General features: G+C 35.7%; 1 protein-coding gene and 1 long non-coding RNA gene across 5 annotated transcripts in view; one reads left to right on the top strand and one right to left on the bottom strand.

Annotated features, from left to right (window-relative positions):
* Positions 1–19,949, top strand: part of LOC120357898 — a 59,965-nt gene that overhangs the window by 2,387 nt on the left and 37,629 nt on the right. The gene's annotated exons all lie outside the window — the stretch shown is intronic.
* Positions 19,193–19,949, bottom strand: part of LOC105197158 (Bardet-Biedl syndrome 4 protein homolog) — a 184,678-nt gene continuing 183,921 nt past the window's right edge. The window contains exons 9-10 of one of the 3 annotated variants that reach the window (XM_039449760.1): positions 19,522–19,715; positions 19,193–19,441 (exon numbers count right to left, since the gene is read on the bottom strand). In XM_039449760.1, coding sequence (XP_039305694.1) covers positions 19,319–19,441; positions 19,522–19,715 — 317 coding nt within the window. In that variant the 3' untranslated portion in view covers positions 19,193–19,318. Of the gene's footprint in view, positions 19,442–19,521; positions 19,716–19,949 lie in introns of those variants that run through there. The other 2 variants (XR_005574898.1, XM_039449762.1) reach the window with 2 other exon arrangements.

The raw sequence follows: 19,949 nt of genomic DNA, 5'->3' as shown, positions 1-19,949 counted from the left end.
CATTTGCTTGATTTATGACTATAAATCTAGAGGGCAACTTAAGACCGTACTTAAGACGATCTTGAAAATAAGTCACGACTATGAATACGGGCCTATAAAACTATTTGTACTTTATTTTTAAGGGGGGACATAGGGTTAGGAGCCCGATTTTTCATGTTTCTTTGAGAATTTTTTTTAGGTAGAAAAAAATTTTTTTTTTTTTTGCAACTTTGGAATCATTTTATACATATTCTGAAGTACATGTCCAAATTTTTTTAAGTCATTATATTTAAAAATAGAGCAGTTGTAGGCCGCAACCCGGACGTTCGCCGCCCGAACATGTCGCTTGCGTGACATGTAGAGGTCGTAATTTCCGCCTAAAATCAAAAATCCAAAAATTTTTACGTTTATTACAAGTTTCTCTTCGATATAAACCTTAAATCGGCTAAAAAAATCAAAAATTTGAAAAATTACGCAAGTTTGAAAAAAAACTATCAATTTTCACCGTTTTTTTTTCAGTTATTTGCCTTTAAAAATGCACTTAAAACCTATTTTTTATTCCGATTGGAGGTTTATATCGAAGACAATTTAATAACGAACAATAATCACTTTGGTTTTTTAAAATTGGTTCATTATTTTTTGAGCTAGACGTCACGCAACCCGAAAAAAAGTCGTTTCGAGAAAAACGCGTTTGAAAAAAAGTTATGAAAAACTGAACGTTTATGGCTTTTAATGAATTATACGAAGTTCCTACCTTTTAGTCATCGATTCCTGCGCCATATAGCAAGCCTTCTTCTTCTTCATAAGCGAGATTTGCGGCCAACATTTGTTCTTTTCGCGCTATTCTCGTTTCTTTGGTCTCGAGTCTGCTGCGTCGGTTTTGGCGTTTCACGCGCTGCTCGTCCGTTTGTTTGCCGAAGTTAAAACTTAGTAAGCCAACAACAATCTGTAATCGTTCATCATCATTAAGATTGATGAATTTCCTTCGTTGAACAAGGCTGCTGCGATATATGATGCCACTTCAACAATTTTTAAGCCGCAATGCAGATGTTTAGGAGCAAGACGCCAAATTGTCGAGTTGAAACTTTCGTTCGTATTCTGAGTGTGGCCACCTAAGCACCTGGTCAGCAAGTCATCTCTTGAAAGATCTTCGTAAATCGGTAGTAATTCCTTCTGCACATCGTGGTGTAATGGTTGAGGGTGAGATTCAGGCGCATTCCCAAGAGCTGTAGCCCGCTGCCACTGGCACCAGCTATCACCAGTTGGACAGTTCTCGTGACGAGGGTTTTCGTCGGTCAAAATCATATAATAAAAAGTGGCCATGATAGCTTTCTTCATGTCTTGAACGCTGTTTACATTCCTCCGAATCACTAAGCCGTAGTAGGTACTGAGTTTTTTTATCAAAACTTCCGTCAATTTACCTTTTCCGCCGAGTGTTTTAGCTTTTCTCACGTTTCGAAGTCGAGATCCCATCCTTTTTTGAACGTGACCAACACACTCGCTCTTGACAACTGTTTGTTCATCACCGTAAGGATTTATTTTTAGAAGAGCCGAAAATGTTTTCGAGTCTCCATCGCCGATGTAACTGACGTATTTCACACCATGAAGCTCATTTGATCTCAAAAACATTTTCATAGACTCGACTTCCATGCCTCCTGCTGAGCCTTCATGAGTTTTTGTGCAGATTTCTTCGTCGTGCTCGGCTTTCCATGCTAGATATTCTTCAGAATTCGTTGATTTATTTTTCCATTGTGCACATGCATGACAATAACTACTTTTAATGACGAGATCGATAACTTTTCCTGTGTGATATGCTATTAGAATCGTTACGCCGTACAGTGATTTAAATCCTCTCTTTTTCCAAGAACCATCTCCGGACACTTTGAAATTTGTAATGGGAATTTCACGTTTTTCTTGTTTTTCTTCATCTACGGTTTTTTTGCAACAATAATCAAATATAGATTTCGCTGCGGAGTAAATGTGACCGTAAATTCTGTTATACGTGTCTTCCGATATGCCGCTGCAAATGTCCATATAATTACAGAATAATTGTAATCCTTGTTTTCCAATACCCAAGAGTCACATGACGAACACAATCCCCCGATTAATCTCATATCCAGTATTAATTAAAGGGCCTGAATTGATATTTCTTGATCCGCATTTACACTTGACAACAATTTTGAAACCTAGTCCCCGGATTCCAGTCTCTTCAAATTTAATATTTTGCTTGCAATTTCGACAAACCAGAATGTCCGACAGTGCTGTAAACACGGTGAAAAACTCAATAATACGATAACAAAATATAGGATTCACTGTCACATTTTCAATGTTCGAAGTTTGCAGTTTTTTTTGCACTGGCACTTTCATTTTCGTTATTTGAACTGTCAGAATATTTATGTTGATTCCCATGATATTTTCTTTTACGTGGTTTACTCTGTCGATATGTTTCAGAATGTTCCTTTTTTGGATAGGAAGTCATTTTTCTTGTGTAAATTTCACAAAACACGTGGAGAGCCAAACGTAAACCGACGCTAACTGACGATAACCGTTGCTGTATTTAAAATGTATAGAACGGCTACTAAGGGCAAAATTATGCCAACGTTTCTATGTAATCCCTCTGTAGGACAGCCAGGAAAATACTTCCCTTTCCCCCTAATACCCTGTAGAATGTATACCATGCGAGGCAAATAAGAAAGAGACTGCCCGAGCGACCGGTCCCTTCTGCCTGCTACAGCGTCAGGTAGTAAACTCGAGCGCGCTCCGTATAATTCTCATAACTTGGGAAGGACTTCGAATTTTGCTTTGAAATTTTCAGAACGCATTCTTCAATAGTAATACTATCGATTCATGTTAGTTCCAAAAATTCGAAATTTTGAAACCTCTAACTCTATTTCCCCCCTTAAGACCTTAAGGCATATTTTAAGCAAAAAAAATTAATTTTTTGAAAATTCTCTAGAGTGGCGTTACTTCTTAATTATAGTAAAATTCAATACACATTTTTAGTTAAATTATTTAACTCTATCGTTTTAGTTAAATTAACTACATATTTAGTAGAAACAGTGGCGACTTCTAGATACGGTCCAAAATAACTTAATTTGAGTCAAATTTGACACTACAGATTTAACAGTGTATATAGTATATGAAAATCAGGATTTGCTAATTTGATATTGGAAGGAATCTTTATCTAATCTCGCGGAAAAATCTCTGATGGAATTAAATCCGCGATAGCTGGTATTGTTAACTCTTAAACACGTAAGTGGGTCTGAGAGACCCCATATGAAGTTTTGAACGCTTGCTATGTGAAGACGGAATGAGATAGGAGGTTCGGACCAAGCCATAAAAAAAGTTTGAAATTTCCTCTTTCAATTGATATAGTTGATTAACTTTTTTGGTCAACTAGAATTCGAACGGCACGACAGCAAACTTTTGTTAGGGTCAATGCGACCCATATAGTGTGTAAGTGAACCTTTTTTTGTGAGTATTTTACATTAAAAAACTGGGCAAAATACGTTCGAACAGGTCGATTTGCAGATGTCACTTGCATATACTTTGTCTAAAGTTGGAATACTATAAAATGTTGTAGAAAAAAGAGTTTTTCCGAAATATGTCATGAAACACATCAATTTTCAATTTTAGACACGATTTAATCAAAAATTCCTCATATTCGTCTTGTTACATAAGTACATTTTTTAATAGAAATGACAATAATAGAATTTTTTTTTAAAGTATGAATCTTTAGCTTTAAAACGCCGTATTGTAAAGTTCTTTAAAGTTTTTTGTTGCAAAGATATGATTTTTTTTTTTTAAGTGGATTTTTAGATGACCAAAAATACCTCATATTCTCCATGTTACATAATTATACTTTTTAAAAGAAATGACTTTGCCAAATTTTATTTTGAAAGTGTGATTCTTTAGCTTTAAAACACCGTATTTGAAAGTCCTTAAATGTTTGTTGTTACGAAGATATGATTTTTTGAAGGAAAAGTGGATTTTTGACCAATTTCTCATTTTTGTTTAATGGTTTTGCTTTTATAACTTCACAATAAATTATTTGTCGGCAATGCCGATTATGCAGTCACACTCCTGAGATTTTGAACTTTTGTTTTTAAAAAAAAATCGTAGAAAAATATTGATTGTAATCAAAATTATAGCTTCTCAAAGTTTAAAAAGTCTCCCAGACCCAAAAATGTGTTTTCGTATTTTACAGGATCGGTGTGTTTAAGGGTTAAGCATGTCAATTTTTTAGAAAAACTGTCTCGGATTGATCGTATAGTCACATGCCCGAGGCCCTGAGGCCCTTTGATTCCGCATCTCATGCTATTTATTGTACCGACGGATAAAGAATGTGCCATCACCGGCAAGCCTAAGTATTTTACGAAGGACTCAGAAATAAAATTTGCAGTGGCATGTGTCTAAAAAAGCGACATTTAATTAGATTATTCTCGCAGCCGTAAATATAAACTAAAGCGCTCGTCAGTAATTACGGTACATTAACATGAGAAATCGTAGCAAAACTCGTGACCCTGATATCTGTCGTATTGTATTAGTCATTCGGTCCCGCCACTAGACGTCTCGGTGCCGGATGCGGTCATTTTAACTAGTTTTGATAATTTGTCAAGGTGCAAAAGCGAATTATGCCGTTTTTGACAAATCGTGTAATTAAAAAATTTGCATGGACTGTCGCGATGAGATCGAAGGTAATTATAACACAGCTTCGCATTCTTCAGTGTTTCTATGCGTTTTGGCACAGGCAATTGTTTGAACGCATTTCACACATAAAGCGGGAGTTGTTTAGTTTTGCATGCCACGCAATTAAGCGACGTGTTGACTACAAAAATTCGATTTAGCAGGTGTATTCATCTTTTTGCTGGGGGCTCGACAATGATCTGACTCGTATGATTTCGTTCTTTCGCGCCTTGATGCACAGACCGCAGTTTTATATATAAACTCGTATAATTGATCTAAAGTCGGAACTTCGTCTCGGTCTAACGTCGCTTTTCACTTATTCAACGTACTTTTTGGCATGTTACTTCCAAGCAATTACACGATCATTTTGGATCCGATCGATACGCCTAACGCGGATAATGAAGCGATGTTGTTGAATTTTATCCGCCAATTTAAATAAGCCGATCATAGTTTCTTTCTCTAACACTGTTGAATTTACGATAAGTGACGCTGAACTAAAATTCGTTTAACTTCGTACGACCGCTCTAATAACTCCCATGCCTTTGCGCAACTTATTCTATCTATCTCGAGTATTTTTATTTTATTAGCGGCTTTTCCCGTTAGTGCTGGGAAGAATCTTAAATAATATAATTTGTCGATATATCTGTTATATCTTGTCTGATATATCTGTTTGACCGCCGATCATGCAAAACGCTTTTTGAACGATAGCCAACCTTCAAATTTACCGTCGAAAGTAGACAGAGGCGCCTCAGGCAATTTGATTCGCCGTTTTTTTTGTAGTGGCTATAGATTCCGCACTGTCGCTCTAAGATTCATGACTCGATGTACCGGCATCCAAGGTGTTTGCAATGTTCACGATGTTTCCGACTTTAGCCGCGAGAGCGTAAAACCAATCTTGTATATTTAAAAATTCGTCTTGATAAATATCACTCAGATCCAACATCGCGAGTTTGTTGTTATATTCCTTAAACGCGTGAAATACGTCCGGACAGTTCGGAGCTTTAATACAGCATTGTCCAATGCACTTTTGTTGAGGATATTCATTACATATGTAATCTGAAACTTCAGTGAAGTCTGTTTTACAAGAGAAATTTAACTCTATCAGACTTTGTTGCGGCCAAAATAAATTGAATGACTTATTTTTACGTGTAAATATTTAATGCTCGCTGCTCCTGGCTTGGACTCTTTCGTTAGTGTGATTCGGCCAGCCAGAGCCGTACTCATCTGTCGAAAATTGACTTCTCTGTGGATGCTGCAACTTGCCGTATGAATCTGCCAACCACTTGGATATCTTCCTTCCACTTGGTCTCGCAACTCAGTGTCCGCGAGTCCTCAGAAAGTACCAAAAAATGTTCAATGAAAAAACTTAATTTTACTCGCTGTATTTAGTTTGAATTTTTATTATTATTTACCAGTATTTTTTATTTATTTATCAGTATTTTTACAACTTACAATGGTGAGTTAATTATAGCTTGTAATCGACCGATACGTGTATTTGCCGCAACAACACCTAGAGGCAGCAGTCCTGAGTCCGCGAGGACGTCGCCTTGGAACAACTGCCTTGAGTCGCGGATTCGGAGCAACATCTTCGACAGCATTAAGGGGTCACTCACGTGCACGTCTTTACAACAAACGCGTATCTTCGTCTCGGCAGCGTTTTAAGGGCAGTCGCCCTGAGTCCAAGACGCCGTGAAGCGACGCGTCTACGCGACTACCCTGCGTCTTCATCCCTAATTGATCTTGATGTGAAGAAGAACGGCAAACGGCTCGCATAAAATTGCACTTGAGATAATTTGTGAATTTACGGTCAGGTCACGTAATTACTCGTCTGCTTTAATTTACGGTCGAGAACGTAATGATGAGAGGCGGACTCCGGACAAATGACACCGACGCCAAATTGTATTCATTTTTTATAAAAATGTCGTCCGCGTGGTAACAGGGAATCCCGAGGTGTATCTTCGCGTAGTAACAGGGAATCTCTTACAGGGTGTAAGATCCCCGAAATTGCCAGGGACCCTTCTTTTGTTTTAAATCGTTCCGCGTCGCTCGTCCATCGTTCCTTCTGCATAACACATACATACATTCGCGTACGTGTGTGCGAATGTACGCTTCGCTTCTTACAACTATGTTGCATCGTTCGCATGTGTGTATGTGAGTGTCGTGCACGACGTGCCTGTGTCACTATAGGTTGTAACTAACAGAACACGAATCTTTTTAAAATTCAAAACAAATTTTATTATAGAATAAACCGCAAAACTGATCACAAAACGCTTGATATTTTTAAATTCTACACTCTTTAATTATCTTGAATCAATTACCTTTCAAAATTTTAACACTTTTTCAAAAATTATTTACGAGGATTTCCTTTTTTTTAAAAGATTTTCGTACACTGACTGAAAATACATAAGGTGAATATTCCAATTAGTGACCGTGTCCTTAGTTATTATGTGACCAGGCACATATATTTATTGGAATTGCAAGAAAATTTTGCAATGCATATCGCCAGTGTTAACTTTTAACGTTCTAATTTCAAAGTACGTGTCTATATGCGTGTTTATCAATTTTCTATTTTATTTTATTAGTTTAAGCATATTAAATATAAACACGTTGTCATTATAAGCATGGGATGTGATAATGACCGTTGGCTTATAAGATACATTTAATTCATAATGCACTTGCATCAGTCAATATGTATTTAATTACACGTTTTGTCCAAAATAGTCATAAAAGTGATTACTTATATTATTCGGACGTAGAAGAAGTTAACAGTAAGTACAAATGTACTACATTTGTAGTAGCTATTTAAGAATAAAATAATTGTGGTGGTCACTAATATGTATCAAAAAATAAAAGCATCAAAATAGTGACCGACTAGATAAAATAGCTCAAAATAATGTAGTTTCTTCTCTGATATGTATGTTTTGTAAAATCAGGCAACTTAATGCTGAGCATGAATTTTCGACTAGTTGCTGTGTATTTGCTGAAAAGGTAACGCATAGTCCTACATGTTCAACAATATGAGAGCAGATTTGAGACATTTTATGACAGCAGATTCAAAGCAAACGGAGAGCAACTGTTGCTTATTCTGTTGCCAACAAAATGACTTCTATTCGTGGAAAACATTTTGCTTTATCAATCATTTTCAACAACATAAGGGCAACGTGAGGAGAATAAAAAAAAGTTAATGATGCTGTGCTTTTGTCGTGTATTTGTTAAAAACATTAAATATATTAATTATTGTCTTGTAGCCAAATAAAATATTGAAAATGATTTGTGTGTGTGTGCGCGCGTGTGCGTATGTGATTGTGTGTTTGCGCGAGCGTGTGTAATGTAATAAATAAACAGGAGTAAATTAATTATTTACTTGGCTATCAGATCGGATTGAAATAGATTTAACAAGTGAGTGTTGGCGTCACCGCTAGGCGGCCCCACCGCGAGAGATTTTCTCGTGAGTCAAATGCGGCCACAGGCGTTATATCTAGATGCCACCGCGGCGGATACCCCAGCTCATACTTCCGTAAGCTTTTAGGACTTGCTTGTTGTAAGCAAGAGACGAATACTCGCTCTCATTCTTTTCAAACGTGATGTGTGTGTGGAACATTGGTCCACATAAAATTTTATTAGGAGTATAAATAAGTTTCCGCCGTTTCACAAAAAATGGCGCCACTAGTATGTTATGGTTAAAATTGTCTGTTGTAAAATGTTATATCGTAAGGTTGGACATCTGGCAACAACATAACCTTAAAATATTAGCGATTTTGTATCAGCATCATATATCTTTTTTCGTGCGAAAATGTCGAGTTTTGAGCCGAATAAGCGTCATTTGCGGGAGCTTTTGATTTTGTTCTTTAATTTGAAGAAATCTGCAGCCGAGGCGCATCGATTGCTTGTAGAAGCATATGGTGAGGCTGCCTTAAGTGAGAGAAGTTGAGTGGTTTCACAAGTTTAAGAACGGTGAATTTGACGTCGAAGACAAAGAACGTAGCGGAAGGCCGAAAGTGTACGAAGACACAGAATTGGAAACATTATTAGATGAAGATTCATGCCAAACGCAAGAAGCACTTGCACTTACATTAGGAGTGACTCAACCAGCAATTTCACATTAATCGCTTAAAATCATTGGGAATGATTCAAAAACAAGGAAACTGGGTTCCATATAAACTGAAGCCGAGAAACGTTGAACGCCAATTTTTCACATGTGAAATGCTGCTTGCCAGGCATAAACAAAAGGGTTTTTTGCATTGTATAGTCACTGGTGATGAAAAATGGATCCACTACGATAAAGAAGAAGAAATCATGGGGACCACCTGGCCATGCTTCAACATCGACGGCCAAGCCGAACATTCATGGAAAAAAGCTCATGTTGTGTATTTGGTGGGATCAGCTTGGTGTCGTGTATTATGAGTTGCTCAAACCGAATGAAACCATTACTGGGGCTCTCTACCGAACACAATTGATAAGATTGAGCCGAGTACTCAAGGAAAAACGTGCCCACTACTACTCCAGACACGACAAAGTTATTCTTCTGCATGATAATGCTCGTCTACAAGTTGCGGCGCCGGTCAAAACCTACCTGGAAACACTCAATTGGGAAGTTTTACCCCACCCGCCGTATTCACCAGACATTGCTCCTTCTGATTACCTACCTGTTTCGATCGATGGCACATGGCCTGTCTGAGCAACACTTCACATTATATGAAGATACAAAAAAATTGGGTCGATTTGTGGGTAGCTTCAAAAGATGAAGCATTCTTCCGACGCGGTATCCGTTTGCTGCCAGAAAGATGGGAAAAAGTAGTGGCTAGCGATGGACAATACTTCGAATAAAACATTAGATACCGTTCTTTCACAATAAATGCCTAATTTTTGATAAAAAACGGCGGAAACTTTTTTATACTCCTAATATATTTTTATATGTAAATAACAATTTGTATTGTTATTTAATCTTGTACATAAATTAAATGTTTAATTTAAATTTAATTCTTTTTAACAAAAAGGATACAAGAAATACTTTTTTGTAAACTAAACATTTATTACATTAATGTATTCTGTTTTAATAAATCTATCTGGATTCCGATCTTATTTTCAATCGGTCTTAATACCGTATTTTTGGTGTAGAAATCTCGATTCATTCGGATTACTTTTTTTAAATCGGTTTTATCGCACATTGTTGGCAGGGTGGTGACAATTCAGCAGAAAGAAAAATTAACTTATTTATTTTTTATATATTTGAAAAAAATACAAAACATATATTTAACCGTTTTTGACATGTTGTTGGCAACTTGCTCTCATGTTGCTCTTTATGTATAGCGATAAACCGTTGACAGCAAATACGCAGCATATTGGCAGCAAAACGTGCTGAATTCATATAATGTCAAACCAAAGGCAAATGAGACACACACCTTGTTCTAAATTTGCTGAAAACTGATGCCCTTTGTTTTTGACAACATTACAGCAACAACACAGACAGGTGGCTATCAGGGTTATTTGTGTCAGGAAATAATGTTATGTTATTGTCAAATTTTAATTTATTTTCATATTAACTTGTTTTGCAGATCTTTAACGTTAAAAAAGTTCACACAGTAAATGATTTCATACTCTGCATTGAGAAGGTTGTTATTTGAAATATTATGATATCGGTATTAATTACTAACTGCATTATTTCATTAATGCATTTTTTTTATGCCAGATAAATTTGTGCATAAAAGTTGTAAATTTATTTATTTTAACCTTTAAATATTTGACACTTTGCTTGAAGCAGTCATATTGCAATCTTGGTTACTAATAGGTACCTTTGACTAGATAATTATGGACTCCCAGTTGGCCATTTCTCGCTGTCTTCAATATAACGCGCGCCTCCGACGGTTAAGTAGCAGAAAATTGAAACACGAAGTCGCATTTTGCCGGTAAAATAAGAAGAAAGAGAGAGATAAAATATGACAAGACATTGCGTTGTTTTATTATATCATATAAGTTCAAAAACATTTATAATACATAAATAAAATGTGCAAAAAGAAAAAAAAGCGACTCCTTGTTTCAATTTTCTACCATTTAACCGTCGGAGGCGCGCGTTACGTTGAAGACACAGCGAAGCATTGTGAGAATAGGAAAAGTGGGGGTAACTGACAGTCCATAGTTATACAGGGTATTTTATTATAAAAAACAAACCTCGATAATTCTTCAACAAAACATTTTCAGTAAAAATGTTTCAGACAAAAGTTGTATGGTTTCGAGGGAGACATAAGATGTTGTCATTAATTTGACTTTGAATAGTTGCTTGAAGGTCACATAAAAATCACCTTTACAATTTTTTTAATAGAACTGCTTACTTTTTATTGCATATTCTTATAGCTTAGCTCGAGACCTTTCTAAAACACTATAAATAAATGTTTTTTCATTAAGTATTTTTTAAGTTACAAGACTTGAAAGTTACAGCTGTCGGCAGAGGGAGAAATTTGAAAATGTCGGTGAAACACATTATTTTCATCCAACATTACATACAACCTTTCGCCATGCCGATCGCTATACGACTAGTCGTTAAATTGACGAGGGCGCCGTCGCTAACTCAAGCGACCAATACGTTCTCGAGATCTTCTCACGTGGGCATAAGGCCCACAGTAAGGCCCAATCACAGTAAGGCTGTGGCGCTCGTATTCCGACTGAGACGCCATTAAACATAAGCGCGATATTTGACAGAATGATTATATCTTACAGTTTTGACCTTTTCTGACGAATTGTTTGTCCTCGGACATTTGAGAACCTTAAAGTAAAATACAATGTTTCGCAAACAATATAAAATAAAATAAATTCTGAAATACAGTAATTGCTATGATGTAAAAATAATGAATTTACATATATAAAAAAAACTAACAAAAATAAAATTTAAATTATTATGTGTTAGAGGTTAGGTTAGGTTATTGCTGGCTTAACAGTTGATGAAGTTTAAGTCGATCAGGCGACAGAATAGTATTATAAGGACGTGAAGAGGGGTTAAAGCCAGACCAATATCCTGTACTACGCATTTATTATGGTTTAACGCTTTAGTAATTTGGTACGGACCCTTATAACTAAATTTAAACTTCTTTTCCTCACCAGGCTTTACAGTAATATTTTTTATCATGACGTGATCTCCTGGTTTATAAACAAATGAATTTTTTATGACATTTATCATAATAACGTTTGTTATACTGTTTTAGTTTAACGACGCTTGCAGAGCAATTTCCCGATATTTATCTCTAGCACTTCCTTCATCAGACTCAGAGAACATGAGTTTGGCAATGTTGTTCAGGAATTCAAGCAACTCAGCATCAGAGTGATTACGCTTTTCATAACCTAATAAGATCATAGATGGTGAATTTTTAACCCTTAAACACGTAAGTGAGTCTGAGAGACCCCATATGAAGTTTTGAACGCTTGCCTCATGAAGACGGAATGAGATAGGAGGTTCGGACCAAGACGTAAAAAAAGTTTGAAATCTCCTCTTTTTCCTGATTGATATGGTTGATCAACTTTTTTGGTAAACTAGAATTTGAACGGAACGGCAGCAAAGTTTTGTTGCGGTCAATGCGACCCATATAGTGTGTAAGTAAAACTTTTTTTGTGAGTATTTTACATAAAAAAGCTGGACAAAATACGTTCAAATAGGTCGGTTTGCGGATGTTACTCGCATATACTCTGTCTAAAGTTGGAATATTATAAAATGTTGTAAAAAAGAGAGTTTTTCCGAAATATATCATGAAACACATCAATTTTCAATTTTAGACACGATTTAATCAAAATTACCTCATATTCGCCTTGTTACATAAGTACATTTTTTAATAGAAAAGATAATGATATAATTTTTTTTGAAAGTATGAATCTTTAGTTTTAAAAAGCCGTATTGTAGAGTTCTTCAAAATTTTTTGTTGCAAAGATATGATTTTTTTTTTAAGTGGATTTTTAGATATCCAAAAATACCTTATATTCTCTATGTTACATAATTTATACTTTTTAAAAGGAATGACTTTGCCAAATTTTATTTTGAAAGTGTGACTCTTTAGCTCTAAAACGCCGTATTTGAAAGTCCTTAAACGTTTTTTGTTGCGAAGATATGATTTTTTGAAGGAAAAGTGGATTTTTGACCAATTTCTTATTTTTGCTTAATGGTTTTTCTTTTATAACTTCACAACAAATTATTTTTCGGCAATGCCGATTGAGTAGGCACACTCCTGAGATTTTGAATTTTTGTTAAAGAAAAAATTGTAGAACAATATTGATTGTAATCAAAGTTATAGCTTCTCAAAGTTGAAAAAGTCTTCCAGACCCAAACATGTGTTTCCGTATTTTACAGGATCGGTGTGTTTAAGAGTTAATAGATGACTGATACGTGTTATTAATAATATATTGCATATTAGATATTCTTTTTGACCATAACTCTTGATGGTCAATATTTTTTTTAAGACAAGGTTTTAAAAAGCAATTTATATGTTTGAGCATGCCATTAGCCTATAGCAACTGCAACTCGATGATACTGAACATTTCGTGATTTTTAAAACTCAGCAAATTCAACTGACGCAGTTCCGCGATCTGTCACAATTTCAGAAGGATTACCAAAATTATTCATAACAATAAGAAGATTAAGAATTGTCTCTAGTTTTAGTAGTCTTGGTCGGAAACAACCAGGTAAAGCGCGTAAATGCATCAACGACAAGAAAAATATGTTTAAAACCTGAATTTGGTTCAATCAAAGAATCAAAATGGTTTAAATGCAAAGTATGCAAGGTGTTTTCGGAGTCTCATGAAGGGATATTTCTTTTTCTCTTATATTAGAGGATAAATTTGCAGTTATACAGATAATACAATTATCAATTTAATTTTGAACTCTTTTACGCAAAGAAGGAAATCAATAATTGTCTTGGATACCTTGTATAGTTTCTTCAGTGCCGCAATGCGCACAGTTATTGTGGTAAATACGCAGAAGGTGTATGATCATGCCTTCAGGTACATAGAATCTTGGTTTATTTTCACACAAACAATAGACTAAACCATCAATAAATTCGAATTTTTTATGTTCCAAATGTTCTAGAAAAGTAGCAATGTTTTTTATTCGAGAATCAGCAAGTTGTCTATACTGTAATTTTAATTCTAAAAGATTTGAATCAATGGGAGCAAATAACTCGACTCAACGCATCAACATGAGCCATCTTTTTCTTTTTTCTGTGAATAATTTTAAATTGATAATTTTGTAATTTTAAAATCCATCGCATTATAAAGGGATTAATATTGGCTTTGTTAACTGCATGCACTACTGCATAGCAGTCAGTAATAATTGTAAACGGTAAACCACGGTGATATAAATAAAATCTTTCTATGGCTTTAACAATAGCCATTTTTTCCAATTCAAAAGAGTGATATTTACTCTCAGCCAAATTAGTAGCTTGACTAAAATAGGCTACTGGCATTAATTTACCCGTTTCTTGTTTTTGAAATAATATGGCTGCAACTGCCACAGAACTGGCATCGGTTTGTAGTTCAATAGGTAATTTTGGATCATATAATTTCAAAATTGGATAAGAGATTAAAGCCGATTTTAAAACACTAAATGCTTAAATGCAGTGTTTGTTAAAATCAAATGACACCTACTTTTTCAGAAGATTATATAATGGTTTAGCATGTGTAGCAAAATTTTTAATGAAATGTCTAAAGAAATTGATAAGACCCAAAATTTTTTGCACTTTATGCGCATTTTTTGGAATAAGAAAATTTTTAATTGCTTCCACGTAACAATCATTTAAAGTGATACTTTTATCAAAAATTACATAACCCAAAAATTCGACAGAAGATTTGAGAAATAAGCATTTGCCAACTGAGTTCAAAATCATGCTGTTTCAGCAAAAGCATAACTTCATGCAAAATATTTAAATTTTTCTGAACAATCTCGGTAGGAATGAGAATGTTGTCTATGTAAACAATTATTTTATCATCTCTTATTAAAGGTCGTAAGACTGAAATTAACCTTTTTCAAAACTCTGCCGAAGCTTCCAAATAACCAAAAGGCAAATAAAGATATTCGCACTGAGCAAATGAAAAATATTTAGTAAAATCTGGGTGTATTTTAATGGAATGAAAACTGCCTTTAATGTTTAAACGTGTATAAACTATATTTTTACCACCCAGTCGAGCAAAGCAATCTTTTATGATGGAAAAAGGGTACTATTGTTTATGGACGCGTTCATTTAACGGTCTCAGATCCACACATAGACGTATCTGACCATTCTTCTTCCTTACCGGTACTATTCTTAAGCAATAGAGAGAAATGCTCTTTTTAATGATGCGTCGTGCCAACAGATCATTTACTATTTCTTAAATTTGTAGAAGTTCCGTCCATGCAAATACGCAAACGTAGAATTATCTTTTATTGCAACTGTTATTGAATAATCATCGTTATTTTTTTCAACGCGACTATTTTCAATTTCCGTGATCAAAGCAAAATTGTTTATCTACTTCTGGACCAAAATCAGTCTGGAAAACAAGAGAGGAACTATTGTCCTTATATTCATCAACCATTTCAGTAGCAGCAATTTCTTTGAATAATTTGACTCTATCTTCTTTGGTGTCCGAGAATTTAATGCTAAGATCCAATTTATTTATTTATTTTTTAAATCTTTAGCCAAATTAACATGAGTAGGCTAAGGTTCATTATTAAAAATGTGCAAGTTTACTTTATTAGTAACATTTGGTAAGTTAGCAAAAGTAATATTCATCTCTCGTGATCCTGTAACATCAATGCGCATACCATTTAAAGTATGAAAATTAGTTTTACTTTTATTGTCGGGTACGTTTCCCTGACCAAAGAAAATTTGAAAAATTGAATCCTTAATAAAAGAGATAGGACTTCCCGTGTCCATCAAAGTTAATAAACTACATGGAATATTAGGAGTATAAATAAGTTTCCGCCGTTTTTTATCAAAAATTGGGCATTTATTGTGAAAGAACGGTACCTAATGTTTTATTCGAAGTATTGTCCATTGATAGCCATTACTTTTTCCCATCTTTCTGGCAGCATACGGATACCGCGTCGGAAGAATGCTTCATCTTTTGAAGCTATCCACAAATCGATCCAATTTTTTGTATCTTCATATGATGTGAAGTGTTGCTCAGACAGGCCATGCGCCATCGATCGAAACAGGTAGTAATCAGAACGAGCAATGTCTGGTGAATACGGCGGGTGAGGTAAAACTTCCCAATTGAGTGTTTCTAGGTAGGTTTTGACCGGCGCCGCAACTTGTAGACGAGCATTATCATGCAGAAGAATAACTTTGTCGTGTCTGGAGTAGTAGTGGGCACGTTTTTCCTTGAGTACTCGGCTCAATCTCATCAATTGTGTTCGGTAGAGAGCCCCAGTAATGGTTTCATTCGGTTTGAGCAACTCATAATACACGACACCAAGCTGATCCCACCAAATACACAACATGAGCTTTTTTCCATGAATATTCGGCTTGGCTGTCGATGTTGAAGCATGGCCAGGTGGTCCCCATGATTTCTTCTTCTTTGGGTTATCGTAGTGGATCCATTTTTCATCACCAGTGACTATACGATGCAAAAAACTCTTTTGTTTATGCCTGGCAAGCAGCATTTCACATGTGAAGAATCGGCGTTCAACGTTTCTCAGCTTCAGTTCATATGGAACCCAGTTTCCTTGTTTTTGAATCATTCCCAATGATTTTAAGCGATTAATGTGAAATTGCTGGTTGAGTCACTCCTAATGTAAGTGCAAGTGCTTCTTGCGTTTGGCATGAATCTTCATCTAATAATGTTTCCAATTCTGTGTCTTCGTACACTTTCGGCCTTCCGCTACGTTCTTTGTCTTCGACGTCAAATTCACCGTTCTTAAACTTGTGAAACCACTCAACTTCTCTCACTTAAGGCAGCCTCACCATATGCTTCTACAAGCAATCGATGCGCCTCGGCTGCAGATTTCTTCAAATTAAAGAACAAAATCAAAAGCTCCCGCAAATGACGCTTATTCGGCTCAAAACTCGACATTTTCACACGGAAAAAGATATATGATGCTGATACGAAATCGTTAATATTTTAAGGTTATGTTGTTGCCAGATGTCCAACCTTACGATATAACGTTTTACAACAGACAATTTCAACCATAACATACTAGTGGCGCCATTTTTTGTAAAACGGCGGAAACTTATTTATACTCCTAATATTATTTAAAGACGTAATTTCTAAAAAAGTGGGTACTTGTTTTAAGTTCAATATCCTCTCGAACGTAACCAACTGACAATAGATCCTTTGGAGAAGAGATCTTTACTTCCTTCTGTGGAGTTTCTTTCGTAGCGGCTATAGAAGTAGAATCTTTGTTTGGAACTGACGTAGTTGTAGACAAGTTTTCCTTCTTCTTGAGTTTGTAGCGGTCTATTTTCATGTGTCCTCTGGCCTTACAGTAGGCACATAAAATGTCTTTCGAATCCTTTGGTGAAGGTGATCTCCTTGGTGAAGATTTCTTTGGCGAAGATGGTGATTCTTTGCTTTTATCTTTGTTATTATCTTTACGAGCAAAGATAAGTGAAGATTTCTTGAAAGCATTATCACAGGATTCAGCAACGGTGTACATTCTATCCAAAAATGTATCAACGTCTTCAACTTGCAGTGCAGAAGCAGTGCTGCGAATTGACAAGCTGGGTATACCGCCAATAAGCAACTAAATCTGGTTTTGTTGTGACAGATTGAAAGGATTCATGAGTACTATTTTGTCCATTACGTAATCATGAAAAGATTCGTTTCCTATTGACCAATGTCTTGCTTGAATACTTTTGAGTGCTGCATGGATAGATATGCACCTTTTAAAGCGTTTTGTAATAGATGCTTTAAAAGTGTTCTAATCTTCTGCAACTGGTGTAGTATTTAACTTATACCACTTGCGAGTGCGCTTCTGAAGCTTGCTGGTAGCACTGAAAAATTCAATACTGTCTGACGCACCGTGAACTGTGGCTATTTGTTCCACACAACGAATCCATGATTCAACATCTTCATCTCTTGTACCACTAAACGTAGAGATCTGTGACTCTAATAAAGGTTCAACTTGTGCATAGAGCACCGATTGTATAACAGATCGGGAAGGTATTTCGGATATCCTTGATGTCGGTTGAGGTACACCACTTCCGGTAGTATTTGTTGTACATGTCTGGCCACTTATTTGTGAAGCAGCAAATAATGTGTCTAGCCTATCAAAAAAATTTTGCTGTTGTGCCATTCGTACTAACAATTGTTCAAATGCTAATTTTTAAGGTTCCTGAGGCCGGTTTTTACTAGGAATTTCTTTATTTCCCGCTCCAGAGCCTGAAGTTCCTACTTCGTTTTATAAATTCAAAGTAGCATTCTGTTCGATCGAGCCTATATCAAGCGAAGATTCTGGAACGCCCACTAGAATAAGCTGTTTGATACATTCTTTTCTTGTGTTTCTCAGCTCGTAGCCGTGTTTAATCAGAATTTGTTTAAGATGAGCACACCTGTATTTTTCTTACGCTATCGTATCCATGGCTGTAGAAAGCAGTCTCACAAACGACGAAACACACGAAGAAGAAAATGCGTACCTGCCGTAACTGCGTGCAAACCAGGACTGATGCAACCACACGTGTCAATCACGTGAACGTAGGTTACACAAAGAGAGGCGTCAGAAAACGCGGAGAAATGCAAAACTATCAAGTTTAATGCGTATAGGCTAACTCTGTCTCTGATCCACACACTAAGGCCAGAATATGCGTGCGTAAATATCCCTCTTCTGAGATTAGATTAGACTCTGCTGTAAGGCAGAGGGAAAAATTTGAAAATGCCGGTGAAACACACACTTTATTTCCATCCAACATTACACACGACCTTTTGCCATGCCGGTCGCTATACGATTAGTCATTAAACCGACAAAAACGCCATCGCTAACTCAAGCGACCAATACGCTCTCGAGATCTTCTCACATGGGCATAAGGCCCAATCACAGTAAGGCTGTGGCGCTTGTATCGCGACTGAGACGTCATTAAACATAAGCGCGATATTTGAAATAGTGATTATATCTTACACAGCTTTCTTGCGATAGACTACGTTTATTGCGATAAAATATTCTTAAATTTTGCCTTAAGTGACCGGATCTTTTCCAATTTTCCCTTTAATCACTGATCAATCTTGTCTTGACTGACTGGATCACCAACCGATCTTACCTTGACTGGTTGGATCACTGATCAATCTTGTCTTGACCAACTCGATCACCGACTTTTTCTTGACTGATTGGGTCATCCTCCGATCTTTCTTCGAACACAAAAAAGGTGTAAATCCAACTAGGCAACCTCCACGTGGTACACTTTGAGTGATACTAATGCGAGGGTACTGTAACTTTGAAGTCTTGTAACTCGAAAAATACTTAATGAAAAAATATTTATTTATAGTATTTTGGAAAGGTCTCGAAATAAGCTATAAAAATGTACAATAAAAAGTAGGCAGTTTTAAAAAATTGAAAGTGACATTCACGTGACCTTCAAGCAACTATTCAAGGTCAAATTAATGACATCTTATGTTCCCCTTGAAACCATACAACTTTTGTCTGAAACATTTTTGCTAAAAATGCTTCATTATGGAGGTCTGTTTTTTTAAAATGGGACACTCTGTATATTTAAACTTCGTCAATGCTCAATTCTCGTTTTTCGTATTCCTCCGTTAGCATTTCTTGACTGATGTTTGATTCTGTTTTTCCTTGTTGTAATTTTTTTGATAACTTCTTTGCCATTTGCGATATCTATATAACATGATATATTAATGTAGAATCAATGCATAATTAATATGTAATGTTGAAATGTCACGTGATTTTTAAATTACCTGTGTCTCGACCTCGACAACAGCCATAATATCATTGAGCGCCGTTAAAATTTCCGTGGCATTAAGTTGTTTGCCGTGAGCATCGAGCACCACAGCATAATTAATCAATATTAACGGATCTTGAGGAGATAATGCGTGTGCTTTCGTCAAGGATCTTTCGGCACCTTCTAGATCATCCAAACGTTTTAGAGCCACTAACAATAAAAATATAGATTGTTATTATTATATAAAGAATACATACACATGAAAGAAAGGTTTTTTTCAAGTAATATATTTGTTGACAATAAAAGTCCCGCAAATAACCTTTCTTTTGATGTTCTATTTTTGTTATTTCGTTAATGAAAAAAAGGATAAAATAGATTGCTTATATGGTATCAAAAAATCGTCACATCTGGAACATTATTTCATTTATGAATGATATTTCTTAA

This window comes from Solenopsis invicta, chromosome 5 (genome assembly GCF_016802725.1).
Source record: "Solenopsis invicta isolate M01_SB chromosome 5, UNIL_Sinv_3.0, whole genome shotgun sequence".
NCBI lineage: Eukaryota > Metazoa > Arthropoda > Insecta > Hymenoptera > Formicidae > Solenopsis > Solenopsis invicta.
This window is presented reverse-complemented; position numbering and strand designations above follow the sequence as displayed.